This window comes from Arabidopsis lyrata (assembly GCF_000004255.2).
Source record: "Arabidopsis lyrata subsp. lyrata unplaced genomic scaffold ARALYscaffold_6, whole genome shotgun sequence".
Taxonomy (NCBI): domain Eukaryota; kingdom Viridiplantae; phylum Streptophyta; class Magnoliopsida; order Brassicales; family Brassicaceae; genus Arabidopsis; species Arabidopsis lyrata.
The window spans coordinates 1,862,728-1,877,276 of NW_003302550.1; the positions used below are offsets into that span (position 1 = coordinate 1,862,728).

General features: G+C 38.7%; 4 protein-coding genes across 5 annotated transcripts; 2 read left to right on the forward strand and 2 right to left on the reverse strand.

The window, feature by feature from the left end:
* Positions 1–625: 625 nt before the first annotated feature.
* LOC9309265 (autophagy-related protein 18e) lies at positions 626–3,609 on the reverse strand. The gene is made up of 3 exons (XM_002873151.2): positions 1,295–3,609; positions 870–1,156; positions 626–760 (listed from the first exon to the last, which is right to left on the reverse strand). Exons 1-3 carry the CDS (start codon positions 2,018–2,020, stop codon positions 652–654), a joined length of 1,122 nt encoding a protein of 373 aa, XP_002873197.1. The 5' UTR covers positions 2,021–3,609; the 3' UTR covers positions 626–651.
* Positions 3,610–3,719: 110 nt separating this feature from the next.
* On the forward strand, positions 3,720–6,025 carry LOC9309266 (probable leucine-rich repeat receptor-like protein kinase At5g05160). The gene is made up of 2 exons (XM_002871095.2): positions 3,720–5,117; positions 5,213–6,025. The coding sequence occupies exons 1-2, from the start codon at positions 3,824–3,826 to the stop codon at positions 5,833–5,835; spliced, it is 1,917 nt and encodes a 638-aa protein (XP_002871141.1). The 5' UTR covers positions 3,720–3,823; the 3' UTR covers positions 5,836–6,025.
* An 88-nt stretch (positions 6,026–6,113) lies between these two features.
* LOC9307212 (cellulose synthase A catalytic subunit 3 [UDP-forming]) lies at positions 6,114–11,549 on the reverse strand. The gene is made up of 15 exons (XM_021020254.1): positions 11,259–11,549; positions 11,081–11,154; positions 10,718–10,913; positions 10,388–10,593; positions 10,190–10,292; positions 9,900–10,077; positions 9,496–9,762; positions 9,052–9,397; positions 8,834–8,971; positions 8,608–8,733; positions 8,310–8,522; positions 7,924–8,185; positions 7,522–7,724; positions 7,075–7,425; positions 6,114–6,913 (listed from the first exon to the last, which is right to left on the reverse strand). Exons 2-15 carry the CDS (start codon positions 11,102–11,104, stop codon positions 6,329–6,331), a joined length of 3,198 nt encoding a protein of 1,065 aa, XP_020875913.1. The 5' UTR covers positions 11,105–11,154; positions 11,259–11,549; the 3' UTR covers positions 6,114–6,328.
* A 478-nt stretch (positions 11,550–12,027) lies between these two features.
* LOC9309267 (protein NETWORKED 4B) lies at positions 12,028–14,471 on the forward strand. Of its 2 annotated transcripts, none has more exons than XM_021020327.1 (3): positions 12,028–12,312; positions 12,896–12,968; positions 13,056–14,471. In XM_021020327.1, exons 2-3 carry the CDS (start codon positions 12,896–12,898, stop codon positions 14,291–14,293), a joined length of 1,311 nt encoding a protein of 436 aa, XP_020875986.1. In that variant the 5' UTR covers positions 12,028–12,312; the 3' UTR covers positions 14,294–14,471. The 2 variants fall into 2 exon arrangements, with proteins under 2 accessions (XP_020875986.1, XP_020875987.1); XM_021020328.1 differs by having other exon boundaries at positions 12,029–12,312; positions 13,062–14,471.
* The last annotated feature ends 78 nt before the right edge of the window (positions 14,472–14,549 follow it).

Genomic DNA, 14,549 nt, shown 5'->3' on the forward strand with positions numbered 1-14,549 from the left:
ACCACATTTTCGCGTTTTGACACAAGTGATTCCTCTATTTTTTTCATCATTTATAGAACGTTCATCAAAATCTTCATGGGTTTTGAAAATTGATTATACTATAGTCTATATAATGGAGTAACTCAACTTGTTTGAGTTTTGTTGAGTCTTCTTCGATTTACGATCGGACAAGGTTGGAAACATTAACAGAATTATGCGCAAATTTATTTATACAAAACCTTCTCATAAATAAGTAAAATTTGAAAGAATTGAGTTAATTGTTGGACAGTCTTAGGTTTTGATTAAAATGATCCACCATTATGTTTCGTTTGGTTGAAGTCATCATTTATAACATACAGCATCAATATTACATGTGATAAGAATCAATATTTAGATACGATTACGAATTTGAACTTATTTCAGAAAATGGTTTTTTATAAACTTTATCCACGAAATAAACTAACTGATAATATAGTTATAAAATCTAAAATATCAATGCATAAAAGTGATATAGCAAACATATATATATGAGGTTTTATCACTCCCTAGTTTATTAAGAAATCAACATTATTCTTCACAAGAAATATAGAACAAGAAAGAAAAAGGATAGTACTGGTTTGATGAGTTTTAAGAGAAGATTAATTATTACAAGAAGAAAATGCGTTGTGTTGATCACATCAAACCCATTGTGTCGCCCGTCTCTTGCAAGGAGAAGAAGTATTTGTGTTCCAATTCCACCATCTGCCCTCCATCTGCTTGATCAAATTTGCACCTCCTGAAACTTCACATTTACGGGGGGATGATTCCGACAATTAGATGAGGAAAACAGTCAGACTCCAAAAAGAGCCAAAGTGAAGTCAAGTCATAGAAACCAAAGAGAAAAAGCTTACCTTCCATCGATGCCTAGGAGAAGAACAGTGTTCTCTGATCCAAAACCTACAATGAACTTGGTGGAAGCTGGCAACGAGAACTGAGCAAACGACCGTTCATTTTCGTACAAGTACTTCGGTAAGATCCCTTTCATGAATGACGACGAAGAAGCCAGATTAAAACTAAGAATGTCAGGTCTCAAACGAAATACATGGAGAGTCCCTTTTTCACTTGACGCAGCGACCCATTTCCGATTTGAAGAGATTGCAACGTTATAGATCTCTGCTCTTTCCATTCCTCTCCGCAACTACTTCACCAAGAAAACCAAACATATCAAACTACTTAAGTAATTAACTAACCATAATCACAAATAAAAACAAAGCCTAAAATTTCTCTAGGGTTTAGGGAGTTTAAGAAAAAAAAATTTAGGTTTAGGGTTAATTACCTCTTGTAAGAGAGTACCATCAACTGCGTTAAAAATCCTGATCAGGGTTCCTTTCGTGCTAGCGGTTGCGAGGAGACTTCCATCGAGAGTAAAAGTCATGCAAGCAATAGCAGAATCATGTGCTTTGATGAATTTGATTACATTCCGTCTCAAGTTGTGGACCTGAACTTGTCCCGGATGAAACCCGGGACAAGCCAAGACTGCTTTCGACTCAACGTGAGTGACGCAACACAGTCCTTTCGGATTCATGAGAGTTTCGATCAGACGGTAAACCTTAAGGTTGTTGAAAGTGTAGACATAGATGTTTTGTTTCAGGACAACCACAATGTGTTCTCTCGTTAGTTTCACGGCGATAACTTCTGATTTAAAAGCGAGCTCACGGAGGCAGCAAAATCTGTGATCGTCCCAAACGAAGACTTTGTTAGGAGGATACTCGGAATTGTTATAACCATTTCCAACAAGAGCAAATAGGTTAGAAAGGAAGAGCATCTCAGCGACTTTGAAGCCTGATTCGTGCGGTTCACGGCTGATGCTTTTCTTGATCATTGGTTTGCAGCTATATACATTGAACCCGCGATTTGTTCCAACTATGAAACCACTCCATTCCTGGTTCCAAGCTACTGATAACACCTTCAAGTCACTCTTGGCTTCATCAGATGGCGAATTTGAAGTATCAGATTTTGAAAGCGTGAATATTCCACGGACAGTGGAGACCATCGAATTCATTCTTTCTTTTTTCCAACCAGATTCACAGAAGAAACGAAGAGACAAGACTTTAGAATATCAAACGCTTCTCATGAAAAGTTGGCAAATCTTTGTTTATAGTTTGGTAATATTCACGAGGGTAAAATATTCCTAATAGAGTACGAATAGGAAGAGACTCCAAAGTCCAAACCATATCAAATCTTAAAATAATACTTTAATCAAAATTAAAAACCAAAAAAAAAAAACACGTCTTCATTAAGACATATTTTTGATAAATAAAGACACCAACCACTTACATGAAGTTATGTTTATTTATTAGTTACTCCTATTTGTGAAAGGGTTTTCAATAAAACTAAATGGATACAATGTTTTGGGTCAAAAAAAAAACAAAAACCCTAGGCCTTACAAATTAAAGAAAATGATTGAACCAAAACCTACTTACGGCTGGCTTGATGAAACGAAGGGGGAATCCTTGAAATCAAACTAGTAGAATCTCAGAAGCTTTTAGAGGCAAATTAAGCAATGACTTATGAATGAGGCTTTGTTGCGAAAAGTTATATGGATCTTCTTATAGATTTTGACTGTCGAGACTCGAGAGTCTGGCAAAAGTTTGAATTCTAGAGTTCCTTTCTCTCCATACTTCACATATCATATATAGTCGGTTGCCAAGCAATGGTCCGTGTAATAAATGGATTAAGTAAGTCCTCAAGTTTCAGAACAGAAGATGTGTTTTGTCCTAAATCTAGATATTTGAGGGAGAAAGGTTTGGCATCGATGGTTGCTGCAAAATGCATTGCGTTATTGTGTTAACAGTAACAAAAGAACTCAATCATGAGTCTTTGAGGCCCAGGTGAAAAATCATCAAAAATCATATTACTAATGTCACTTCATAGTCAATCTTCATGGATTGATAATCCATCATTATTCATCATATTCGTTTAGTTAGACCAACCCAACCTAATGAATTGGAGGGACTTGTAAAGCAAAACTCATAGTACAGCCACACAGTGTTATATCCTCATAAGTCAATCTTTGATTCTCTCTTGTGTAATTGTGTTCTTCAACTTTATGCACCTAATTCCGTTAAATGCAATTTATCAAATTTAAACATGCACAGACCCCACTTGCAGTGGTTGGTTTGGTAAATAATCTCTCCATACAAAATTCACACTTTACTCTTTTAGTGGTTAAAAAAAGTCATGCAGATGGGTCTCTTCAAAACACAACATCATTAAACCAACTTTTTTTGGTAAATGTTTTAGGACAACTTTTATATCAATTTTGGTGTCTCCAAATATATGCACAAAAGCAGGATCGGATACTGTCAATGACCAATAAAATTACAACACGAGACAGATCATTAGGTTATATTTTCGGTTAATTTTGATAACATTGTTGAATTATTTGATGAAATCGATCACTACCCTTCTGCATGCTGTATCATGCAAAGAAAAGAAAAAGCAAAATATTCCTTTAATTTGTAGTGTCTTTTGTCTCTTAAAGAACAAATGAAAGAAGCAAAAAATGGGATGCTTTTGCTTTTCTTTCCCTCCTTTCTTTGCGGTGTCTTGCTTTTTATTTCCTTTACATATTTATTTGAATTTGAATCTACTTTTTGTTATATTAAATACAACCCATTATGCTTACTTAACAATGGATATAAACCAACTAATCATTGTTTTTTTTATCTTATTTGAGCTCACTTTTTCTTTTTAACTCTCTTTACCACATGAAAACAAACACTAAGAACAAAATTTTCATAAGAAACTCAATTTCAGCTTTCTCAGATCATTTCATGGAGTGAGTAACCAAAAGATCTCAACCATGACTTCTTCTCACACCACCTTGGCGGCTGCCTCCTTCTTCTTCCTGTTACTCGCAGCAACCGCGGTTTTGGTTTCAGCCGATTTAGCATCAGACGAAGAAGCCCTGCTCAACTTTGCAGCATCAGTCCCACATCCACCCAAACTCAACTGGAACAAGAACTTCTCTCTCTGCTCCTCATGGATCGGCATTACCTGTGACGACTCCAACCCCACCAGCCGCGTTGTAGCAGTTCGTCTTCCTGGAGTTGGCCTCTACGGCTCAATCCCTCCTGCTACATTAGGTAAACTAGACGCTCTCAAAGTCCTTAGCCTCAGATCCAACTCTCTCTTTGGAACTTTACCTTCTGATATTCTCTCACTCCCTTCTCTTCAATACCTTTATCTCCAACACAACAACTTCTCCGGCGAACTCACTAATTCTTTGCCGTCGATCTCCAAGCATCTTGTTGTCTTGGACTTGTCTTATAACTCTTTATCTGGTAACATTCCTTCCGGTATCCGGAACTTGTCTCAGATCACTGTATTGTACCTTCAAAACAACTCTTTTGATGGCCCCATTGATTCTCTTGATCTCCCAAGTGTAAAAGTTGTAAATTTTAGCTATAACAACTTGAGTGGACCCATCCCTGAGCATTTCAAGGGATCGCCGGAAAATTCTTTCATCGGAAACTCATTACTACGTGGTTTACCTCTGAATCCATGTTCCGGAAAAGCCATCTCTCCGTCTTCAAATTTGCCAAGACCGTTGACAGAGAATCTTCATCCTGTTCGGAGGAGACAGAGTAAAGCTTACATAATCGCCATTATAGTCGGATGCTCTGTAGCCGTTCTTTTCCTTGGAATTGTTTTCTTAGTTTGTCTGGTGAAGAGGACGAAGAAAGAAGAAGGCGGTGAAGGAAGGCGAACGCAGATAGGTGGAGTTAATAGCAAGAAACCGCAGGATTTCGGGAGCGGAGTTCAAGATCCAGAGAAGAACAAGCTGTTCTTTTTCGAGAGATGCAATTACAATTTCGATCTTGAGGATCTCTTGAAAGCTTCTGCCGAAGTTCTCGGTAAAGGGAGTTTCGGAACGGCCTACAAGGCCGTGCTTGAGGACACAACCGCGGTAGTGGTGAAACGTTTAAGAGAAGTTGTGGCGAGTAAGAAAGAGTTTGAACAGCAAATGGAGGTTGTCGGGAAGATTAACCAGCATTCGAATTTTGTACCGCTCCTTGCTTATTACTATTCGAAAGACGAGAAGCTATTGGTCTACAAGTACATGACGAAAGGAAGCTTGTTCGGGATTATGCACGGTGAGTCATAAAGAGACCAAAACCTAACTTTTTTTGGTAATGTAAAGCTTGTGGGTCACGAAAAAGATTGTTCCTTTTTGTATTTTGTCGGACAGGAAACAGAGGAGACAGAGGAGTCGACTGGGAAACGCGGATGAAGATCGCGACTGGGACTTCAAAAGCAATCTCTTACCTTCACTCTTTGAAATTCGTTCACGGAGACATCAAATCGTCCAACATACTTCTCACTGAAGACCTTGAGCCATGTCTATCGGACACATCTTTAGTCACACTCTTCAACCTCCCAACTCACACACCGCGAACCATCGGCTACAATGCTCCTGAAGTTATTGAGACGAGGAGAGTCAGTCAAAGGTCAGACGTTTATAGCTTTGGTGTGGTGATACTCGAAATGCTAACCGGGAAAACACCTTTAACTCAGCCTGGTCTGGAGGATGAGCGTGTCGTCATTGATCTTCCGAGATGGGTTCGGTCTGTTGTGAGGGAAGAGTGGACTGCAGAAGTTTTCGATGTAGAGCTCTTGAAGTTTCAGAACATAGAAGAGGAGATGGTTCAGATGCTTCAGCTAGCGTTGGCTTGTGTCGCAAGGAATCCAGAATCGAGGCCAAAGATGGAAGAGGTTGCAAGGATGATTGAAGATGTGAGGAGATGTGATCAGTCGCCGCAGTTACAGCAAAACATAACATCCTCAGAGGCTACTTCGAATGTCTCTGAATAAGATTTTCTCATTCCCACCAAAACTTCTTTGATCAATTCTACTTCTATCTTATTACTTTGAATCGTAGTTTAGTGCGTCTGATCAAATTCTCCTCCTGTGATTTTGTTTCTCTTTGAGTTTTTGTTAAAATAATTTCGCTTTGTATCGTAGTTTAGCGCTTATGATCAAACGGAACTGAAGTTAACTTCTTTTCCCTAAGCCAGAAAATGTCAATATCCAATTAGAAAGGAAATTAGGTCGACATGAAGAATGAAAAATCATAACTGCTTGCATTTTCATTACAGAAACAAAAAATATTCGCTTTCACTTTAATTATAACTTTTCATAGTAACTAGAGTAAGATATTCTACACATAAATTTATCACACCAAGACAGAAGAACGAACAGACAATTACACACAACAAAAGTAAAAAAGTGAACAAATAAAACAATGAAAATAATGTAAATTTTGTGTTTTTTTAACCCTCAAAACAAGTAAATATTTGCTCACTTCTCAACAGTTGATTCCACATTCCAGAATGTCCGGGCCAGTGACTCGGCTAGTGAAGGGATCAATCCTAACCCACAACAACGAGAAGATGGAAGCCAAGAGAACAGACCAGACCACAACAATGGTAGGAGTCCGGTTCTGTCGACCCATCAAACCCTTAAGGAAAGGGTACAAGTGAACAATCACCCAAAAGGCAAAGAACAACTTACCAAAGAGTGGTCCCCATGATTGGTACCCACTGTTGATAGCATAAGAGACTCCTGCAACAACTCCCACTAGGTTTACAATGAGCAGCGTCGTTGGCGGAATCAGAAGTGTTGTCCATTTGAACAAGTAGAGCTCGGCAAAGTCTCCATCTTCGTCTGAAGCTTTTGAGGTGACTGTGAAGTTCGTGTCAATACCAGCAAGGACTTTCAGGATACCTTGAAACACGGCGAATAAATGAGCGGATACTCCACCAATGACCCAAAACTGCTCGTTTCTCCACCATTCGTCTATGCCTACACCACTCCACCTCATTTCTAGTATACCCGTGGCGAAAATCGAGAGAAAGAGAGACAGAAACCATATACTTGCAATGTTACTAATCTGCAAAAGAGGAACAATAGAGCCAGCTAATCAGGTTTTGAAACCGTAAATCTCTTCAATTTGCTGTCTCACGAATCAATGACAAACATAACATGGTTTTAAATAAAGCAGACCGTAATTATGGTTTGTTATAAAGATCGGGAGAGAAAGAGGTGTCAAACCTGAGGAATAATAAACTGGTTGGTGAAGAGACAAACGGCGGGCAATGTACAATACATGAGAAGAGGAATGGAGGTGATTGGGTAGATGGTGGTGTTCACATATGCAAACCTCTCAAGAAATTTCAGCCTCCCATTGTAGCCATACCATATTGGACAATGCCGACTGAAGAGAATCTCAACTGAACCTAGAGCCCACCTCAGCACTTGGTTCAGACGATCTGAAAGATTGATAGGAGCAGACCCCTTGAAAGCTGGAAGCTTTGGCATACAGTAAATGGATCGCCATCCACGGGCATGCATTTTGAACCCAGTCAAAATATCTTCTGTCACAGAACCATAGATCCATCCAATCTGAAGAAAGACAGCGTAGAATACAAACAAACTGAGTGCCAAAGTGGATATGTCAGAACATTGCAGTTTCATATAGGAGTTAAAATGAGATAATACCTCCATTCCCCAATCTGACTTATCCTCGTAACCACAACTAATGACATGGATAGCCTCTTTGAGAAGGTTTTCTGGAGTTGCTGAAGGAGGAACACCCCCATTTTCCATTAGGGTAGAAGCAACAAAAACAGCAGACTGTCCAAATCGCTTCTCCAGGCTCATTTGCGACATCAAGAGCGCCTTTTCATCATCAAAACCAGCACCTGAGTTTTACAAATGTCAAATAAGTTAAGACATGATGAGATATCTATCTGGAAACTATTTAGACAACGTAAGCATTTTGCTCAAGATCTTTTCTTCATGAACTGTCAAATATAAATAACCCCCTCCCCTGGATCAATATCTCAAACAGCAATATAAGGGTATAACGGAAAACCACAGAAGAAATAAAAACAGTTGTACCTTCAACTCCCTCTTCTATGTCATCGAGGTTGAATACAGGAACAGTTGAGTCAGTATGCCTGCCTGATTTCTTTTTGTCCGATTCTTTCTTAGCTTTGGAATTCTTCTTTCTTGATCCACCACAGAGCTTAGATAAAAGACTTGGCTTCTTGTGTTTTACCTTTATTGGAGGTTCATAACCATATAATGCTGTTCTGTTGAAAACACAACCAGTTCCCACATACACAGGTCCTTGAATACCATCTAAACCTCTCAAGTTAATCTGGAAAACATATCACCAAAAAGTTACAACAAAACTCAAGCAACTGTGTTTAATGTATATTCGTGTCTAAAAGCAATTTGAAAGAACAGAAAATTAGACGCAAGTATAGATAAGTGTGACTTACATCAAAGAACACAGTATTACGATTAGCATATCTATCGTTCTTATCAATACCATCGAATCTTTGTGGGAACTGAACATAGCAAACTTGCTTTCCGAGGTTCGGGTCCATCAGGAAGCACATTGCTTCTCTTAAGGCTTTGCTGTTATTTATGTAATGATCACAATCAAGATTCAAGATGAAAGGTCCATTGGTAAGGACTGCTGAAACTCTAACCTGTTCATTTGAAAAGTACCCAGGTTAGACTAACAAAAAAAATTCAGAGAAAGAACAAGTCAAAATTCCGAGATCAGAAACCTACAAGTGCATTCATAGCACCAGCCTTTTTGTGGTGCTGGAATCCTGGTCGCTTTTCTCGAGAAACATACACCAAACGCGGAAGCTCGTTCCCCTCTGCATCAAGTCCACCATTTTGCCCTAAGAAAACCTGCATTCAACAAATGGCACTTCAACAATGAACCTCTGAAGAGATCGAGATAGAAAGAGAGAGCCTTCTCGATTTCCATACTTAAACCAATTTCTCTTACCTGGATCATTCCTGGATGGTCCCTTGTATTATTTCCAGGCCACGGTGTACCATCTTGCATAACCCATCCTTCTTCAGGACATTTTAGGGCCTTGGAAACAAGTGCATTGATTCGGATTTTAAATTCCTCATATTCCCTCTGCAAGAAAATAAAAGGTCAATATGCAATATACTGAAATGAAAGTAAGGGTGACTGCATGACGAAAACTACAAACTTACCTTCATAGCTCTACGATCTTTGACAAATGATGTCTGAACTTTATCCTTCAAGTAATCTATTTTCGCAGCAAAGTACCATTCTGGTGCACGAGGCTCAATGCAATATTTCTTGCAGAATGGTACCCATTTCCGAGCAAACTCTGATGTTTCTGCAAGTGCTTCAAATGATAACATAGCAGCACCATCATCAGAAACATAACAGGACACCTTGTCAACCGGGTAGTCAACAGCCAGAATGGAGAGAACTGTGTTGGCTGTCACAAGGGGTGGCTCCTTCAAGGGGTCGACAGTACTCACAAAAATGTCAACTGCGGCTAACTGAGACGGCTCACCTTCACGATCATATCTGTCCCAAAATTGAGCATGATCAAATTAAAATGGGAAATCTTATAGGCAGTCAATTCTTTGAATAATGCTTCAGAAGAATGGGGAAATATAATTTACCTTAACGCAAGCCTGTCGAGGTAGGTTTCGCGGTTCACAGGAAACCACTTGGGAAACTGATCCAAAATCCAGGATAGGGCAAACCAAATCTCACATATCACAGAGACCAGCCAGAGAGCAAAGGCATTTGGCACTGGATTTGTGATACGGTAATGCAAGAAGAGACAAAGGATAACAAGTCGCAACATAATAACCATTCTGTAAGGATTGATCCGTGATGAAGGAATTGAAACTTTCCTTGACAGAGGCTGCCTCGCTTCATCATTCCTGCAAAATAAATAAAATTGTAAAATAAGCATCAGGACATTGCTTAATAGGAAAGATGCTCAGATTGTGCAATGTCATAACCCTGAAGCAGAACAGGACCCACGACTGCCAAACGAGATAACAGAACATGAACTCACAGCAAAGCCTCATCTGCGAGGATATCTGTGCTGGCATCAATATCTCCTCCACCTCTTTCAGAAGCTGCCTGCGTGCTCACAGGACCAGTATTCTTCTCTTGCTTCATTTTCCAGCCATCAACCCTCTCCTTCCAAGCTACATTCCCTAGTCCAACCGGATCCACAATTCTTCTATTTGCTGCAGCGAGAATGACAACAACAGATTTTATTGTTTAGAGTTTTGACACAAACGAAAAGCCTCGGTACGAGTAAATGTGTTGGCCGGATAGTAAGAAAATAAGGATATTTACGTGATTGATTAACATCTGATGAATAGGGAAGGCGCTTTCCACCAGCTATAGTAGAAGATACAGAGAGGCGTTCAGGTGAGGCAGCAGAAAATTCTCCTGAAGTCTGTAAATAAACAAATGACAAAATCAGATTCCAAAACTCAATTACGCGAGAGGTTGCAAATGCTTAAGAGGGAAGAATGAACAACAATGCCTTACATCTTGTCTGCTTGTGAGACGAGGAAGATGATTGTGAGAGACCTCTTTATCATACTGGGGTTCCCTCATATCCTCTCCTTTCCCACGAGTAAGATGCCATCCAAGCATCCGCTCTGAAATCTTCTCCTTCTGCGGGTAGTTGAACTCAACGGTACCTTCCTCAGCTAAGCCATCCTCGTCTTTATCACCAGGAATAGCAGGACTACCTAGAATCAGAAATTAGCAAATTGCTATAAATACCACAAATTCAAAACATACTGATAAACTATCGATGAACAATGAAGACAGTTAATGGATCAAATTTCAGTAATAGTGAGATCAAAAGTAAACCTTTGAGCCTCTTGTATCTGGTTTTGCACTGAGGACAAGATTGATTCCCATCTTTCCTCTCATACTCATAGCAAGGCCGACAAACTGGGAATGAACAAAAATCACAAGCCACAAAAGGCTCTCCATCAACAGTCTTGCCAACATTGTCACTACAGATCTGGCAAATCTGCGGAACAACGTTCTTCATCGGCTTCCCCTACAATTAAGTCGAATCAAGTAGCCAAAATTAGAAACCTTAACAGAAAATTGCAACCAGATCTCTCCAATACGCAATTAAACAACCAAATCAATCAACTTCAGTATCTATAATTCCTGATTTCGATAAAGGAAGTATGATGATGAAGCTAAGAGTCAAAAGCATACCGCGGTTTCTCCTTCGGATTCCATTCGTCGTCACTTAGTTGCTTCCAACACCGAAACGTCGAAATAGTTCAAATCTGCTCGGATTTATCAAAAACAGTAAACGCGATTAGATCTGAGGAGATCCGAGTAAAAGGAAGTCAAATCTGAGAATGGATCATCATGAGTGAAGAAGAGTTACCATGAGATCTGAAGATGGAGTGGTGATGTGACTTTCTGAATCTCTCTCTTTCTGGATCCGAGCTTTCTTCTCTACAGAGAGATATGTATAAGTAAGGAAGACGAAGAGGAGAATCTTTAGAGGATGCAAAGAGCAAGCTATTTGTCTCTCTGCTCGTCACTCTTTCTGATTTTTAAAATATTAATATATTTGTCACAAATCATAATCCAACCAAGCAACAACCACCACCACCACCGACAACTTCCACAGTCGATTTTTTTTAGTTACAGTTTACTGTGACTGTAAAAAAGTGAAAATGGCCGATAAATCTTGAAAATATATAGGAAAATTATTAGATCATCGAATTAGTCTAGACAGTGACTAAATCAAAATATTAATTGATAGTGATACTAAAATAGTAGTGTGAAGAACAAAACAAAGCACAAGTAGTGGGGTTAAAGGATATTCATCGTCACTTACTTTCTTACCTATAAAACTCAAAAAATATTTGCCGACAAAAAAAATTAATCAACGGATTAGTCTAAAATATATTATTGATAGTGATACTTTACTTACTAGTAGTATCAAATATCAATATAGGCTAAAACCAGCGGGCCGAAAAGCAAAGGTCCAACGTCAGTATCATCAAAGCCCAACAGAATCGACAAAATGGGTTTGTTGCACTTTGCAGACAAAATTGGTATATATATATATATGTTCGGTTTACGTTATTTACGAGAGAAAACTAAATAGAACCGAACCCAATAATTAATAGGTCAAACTTGATAAACGGGTGGTGCATGTGAAGATGTGTGGCCACTTGGGCAGCAAAGAACAGACTGTCAGATAAACAAAAGAAGAAAATGGCAAACATTTGAATCCCAAAGAGCGCCACTTTCTCTTCGCTACTCGACAAATCTTCCCTCCTCTTTGTCGTCCGTCCCTTTATACCTTTTCACATTCTGCTTCGTAACTCTCAAACCCTAGAATCCTCTACTTAAACCTTCCTTTGTTTCCCCATCACTTTCCCTGTTAATCTGCTCTTTTGTTCCCTCGATCAGATCAATTTTTCAAGGTCAGTGAATCTCATGTTTATTTGGTCCTACGTAATTCAGGGTTAGATCTTTGCTTGTTCTGTTGATGGGTTTTGTAGATCTTATGATCTGAGTTACTTACTCTGTTTTTCTGAGATTTATGAAGGGTTCTTCTATTTTCTTCATCTGGTGATCAAATTTGTTCAAAAGTTTATTTTTCTTGTTGCAAACTATAGTTATTATTTCTGTTTACATGTAGTGAAAAAGTACAATTTTGTTACATAGAAGAAGAAAGTCTTAACATTTACGAAACCCTAGTTTTTTATTCCTGAGATTTCGATTAGTTAGCTCTTCATGATAGTTTATTATCACAATTTTTAATTTGTTTTTTGGAAAATTTTAAATGACAATTGTTGTAGCTAGAGATAATATAAATACATTTAGTTATAGCTAAATCTTAGGAGTATCAAAACAAAAACAAAAAATATCTTTTCATATCTCGTATATCTCTCTATCTTAATCTCTTATCTTCTGTACTTATAGGGTTTTTCTATTACATCATCATGTTCTCGTTAGTTTGATTTTTTCCTTGATCTTGATTAGTTTTCTTTCGTTTAAGTGTAGATGGATTTTACAACAGTTGAAGTCACGAAAGATTCACCACATAATTCTAATTCTTTTGTGGAAATCTCAACAGGTATAATCGTATAATTCATTCATGTATCTTGGTTGTTTGTGTTTCTCTTCAAACATAAAAGTCTTATTAGACATATCAATTGTCAAGTTTCAGACCACAATGGATCTTCTCCTCCTGTAACTCCCAAGTCTGATACAATGGATCATGATTCCGACTTTTCTTATTCCGAGTTAGATTCGGAAACAGAGGCCTTTTACTCATCTCTTAACCATCACCTGGTCTCACCAGGGGCAATGGATAGCCATGACTTAGCTGCTGAAAAACAAATGAATTATGATGACTTGATGAAGAAATATGTCCAGTGTGAGGAAGAGCTAAGGACTACGAGTTTGAAGCTCCAAGAATCTGAACAAGAGATTGAGAAGCTTAAGGGTGAGACCAAGAAGAAAGAATCTGATGTTCTGCTTACCGAGAATCTATGTGCTGAGCTTGAAACTGCTCAGGGAGAAATTGAGACTAGGGACATAGCTATTGAGGCTGAGAGAAGACGAGTTCTCCAGGTGCAAAGACAGGTGGTTGATTTGGAAACTGAACTTGAGGTGAGTAGGGACTGTTTAGATGTGTCATATGCTGAGATCTCCAAGCTAAGGGAAATGTTGTGTGATTGTCAGCAAAGTTTTTCTATTGAGATAACAAAATTGCAGACTGATATTGCTGGTTTGTTAGAGAACAAGACTTCCTTTAAAGCTCCGGTCAGAGAAATCGAATCACACGGTGAGGTATTGGAAGATCAGATTAAGCATTATGAGGCAGAGAAAATGGAGATGCAGAGAAAAGAGGTTGAGTTGCAAGCTGAAATCAATGCATTGAAGACAGATTTGGCTACACGTGGTGAGCATATTGAAGCATTAAACAAAGATTTCGACAAGCACAAGCTGAGGTACGACATGTTAATGGCAGAGAAAGATGGAGTCTATGCTGAAGTAGACAATCTAAAAGCAGAGATGAGATCAAGAGACATCCAAATTCAGCAAATGGAGGAGCAACTTAACCAACTGGTCTATAAGCAGACCGAGCTTGTGTCTGAATCAAGAAATGCCAAGAACACTGTTGAGCAACTGAAAGCTGTGGTTAAAGAACTGGAGAATGAAGCAGAGATGCAGAGTAAGGCTAAGAAAACTGTGGAGGAACTGAGAGCTACGGTGTGGGAACTGGAGAAGCAAGCAGAGTTGCAGAGGAATGCGATATCAGAAGGAGAGGAAGAGAAACGAGAGGCGATTAGACAGCTTTGTTTCTCTCTGGATCATTACAAAAGCGGATATAGACAGCTTTTGAGGTTTCTTTCGGGTAATAACCAGCAACATCACGCAACCATCGTCGTGTGAGTTTGGATTGAATACTCTTTATCATTTGTTTACTCGTTAGTCGTTACAGTCTTATGTCTCTTTTCTTTGTCTCATCATGTTTGAGTCATTGTGAGTTATGTTCTGTCTCAGACCTTAATCTTCAGATTCTTTAGTAAGAATTTATATGAAATTCTAGCTCGGAAATGCTTTTATATATGTGGTTTTGTGTGATTATTTAAGTAATTTTGAACTTACTACAGGTGTTTCTGTCTGAAGTTTTTATTTGTGCTTATGA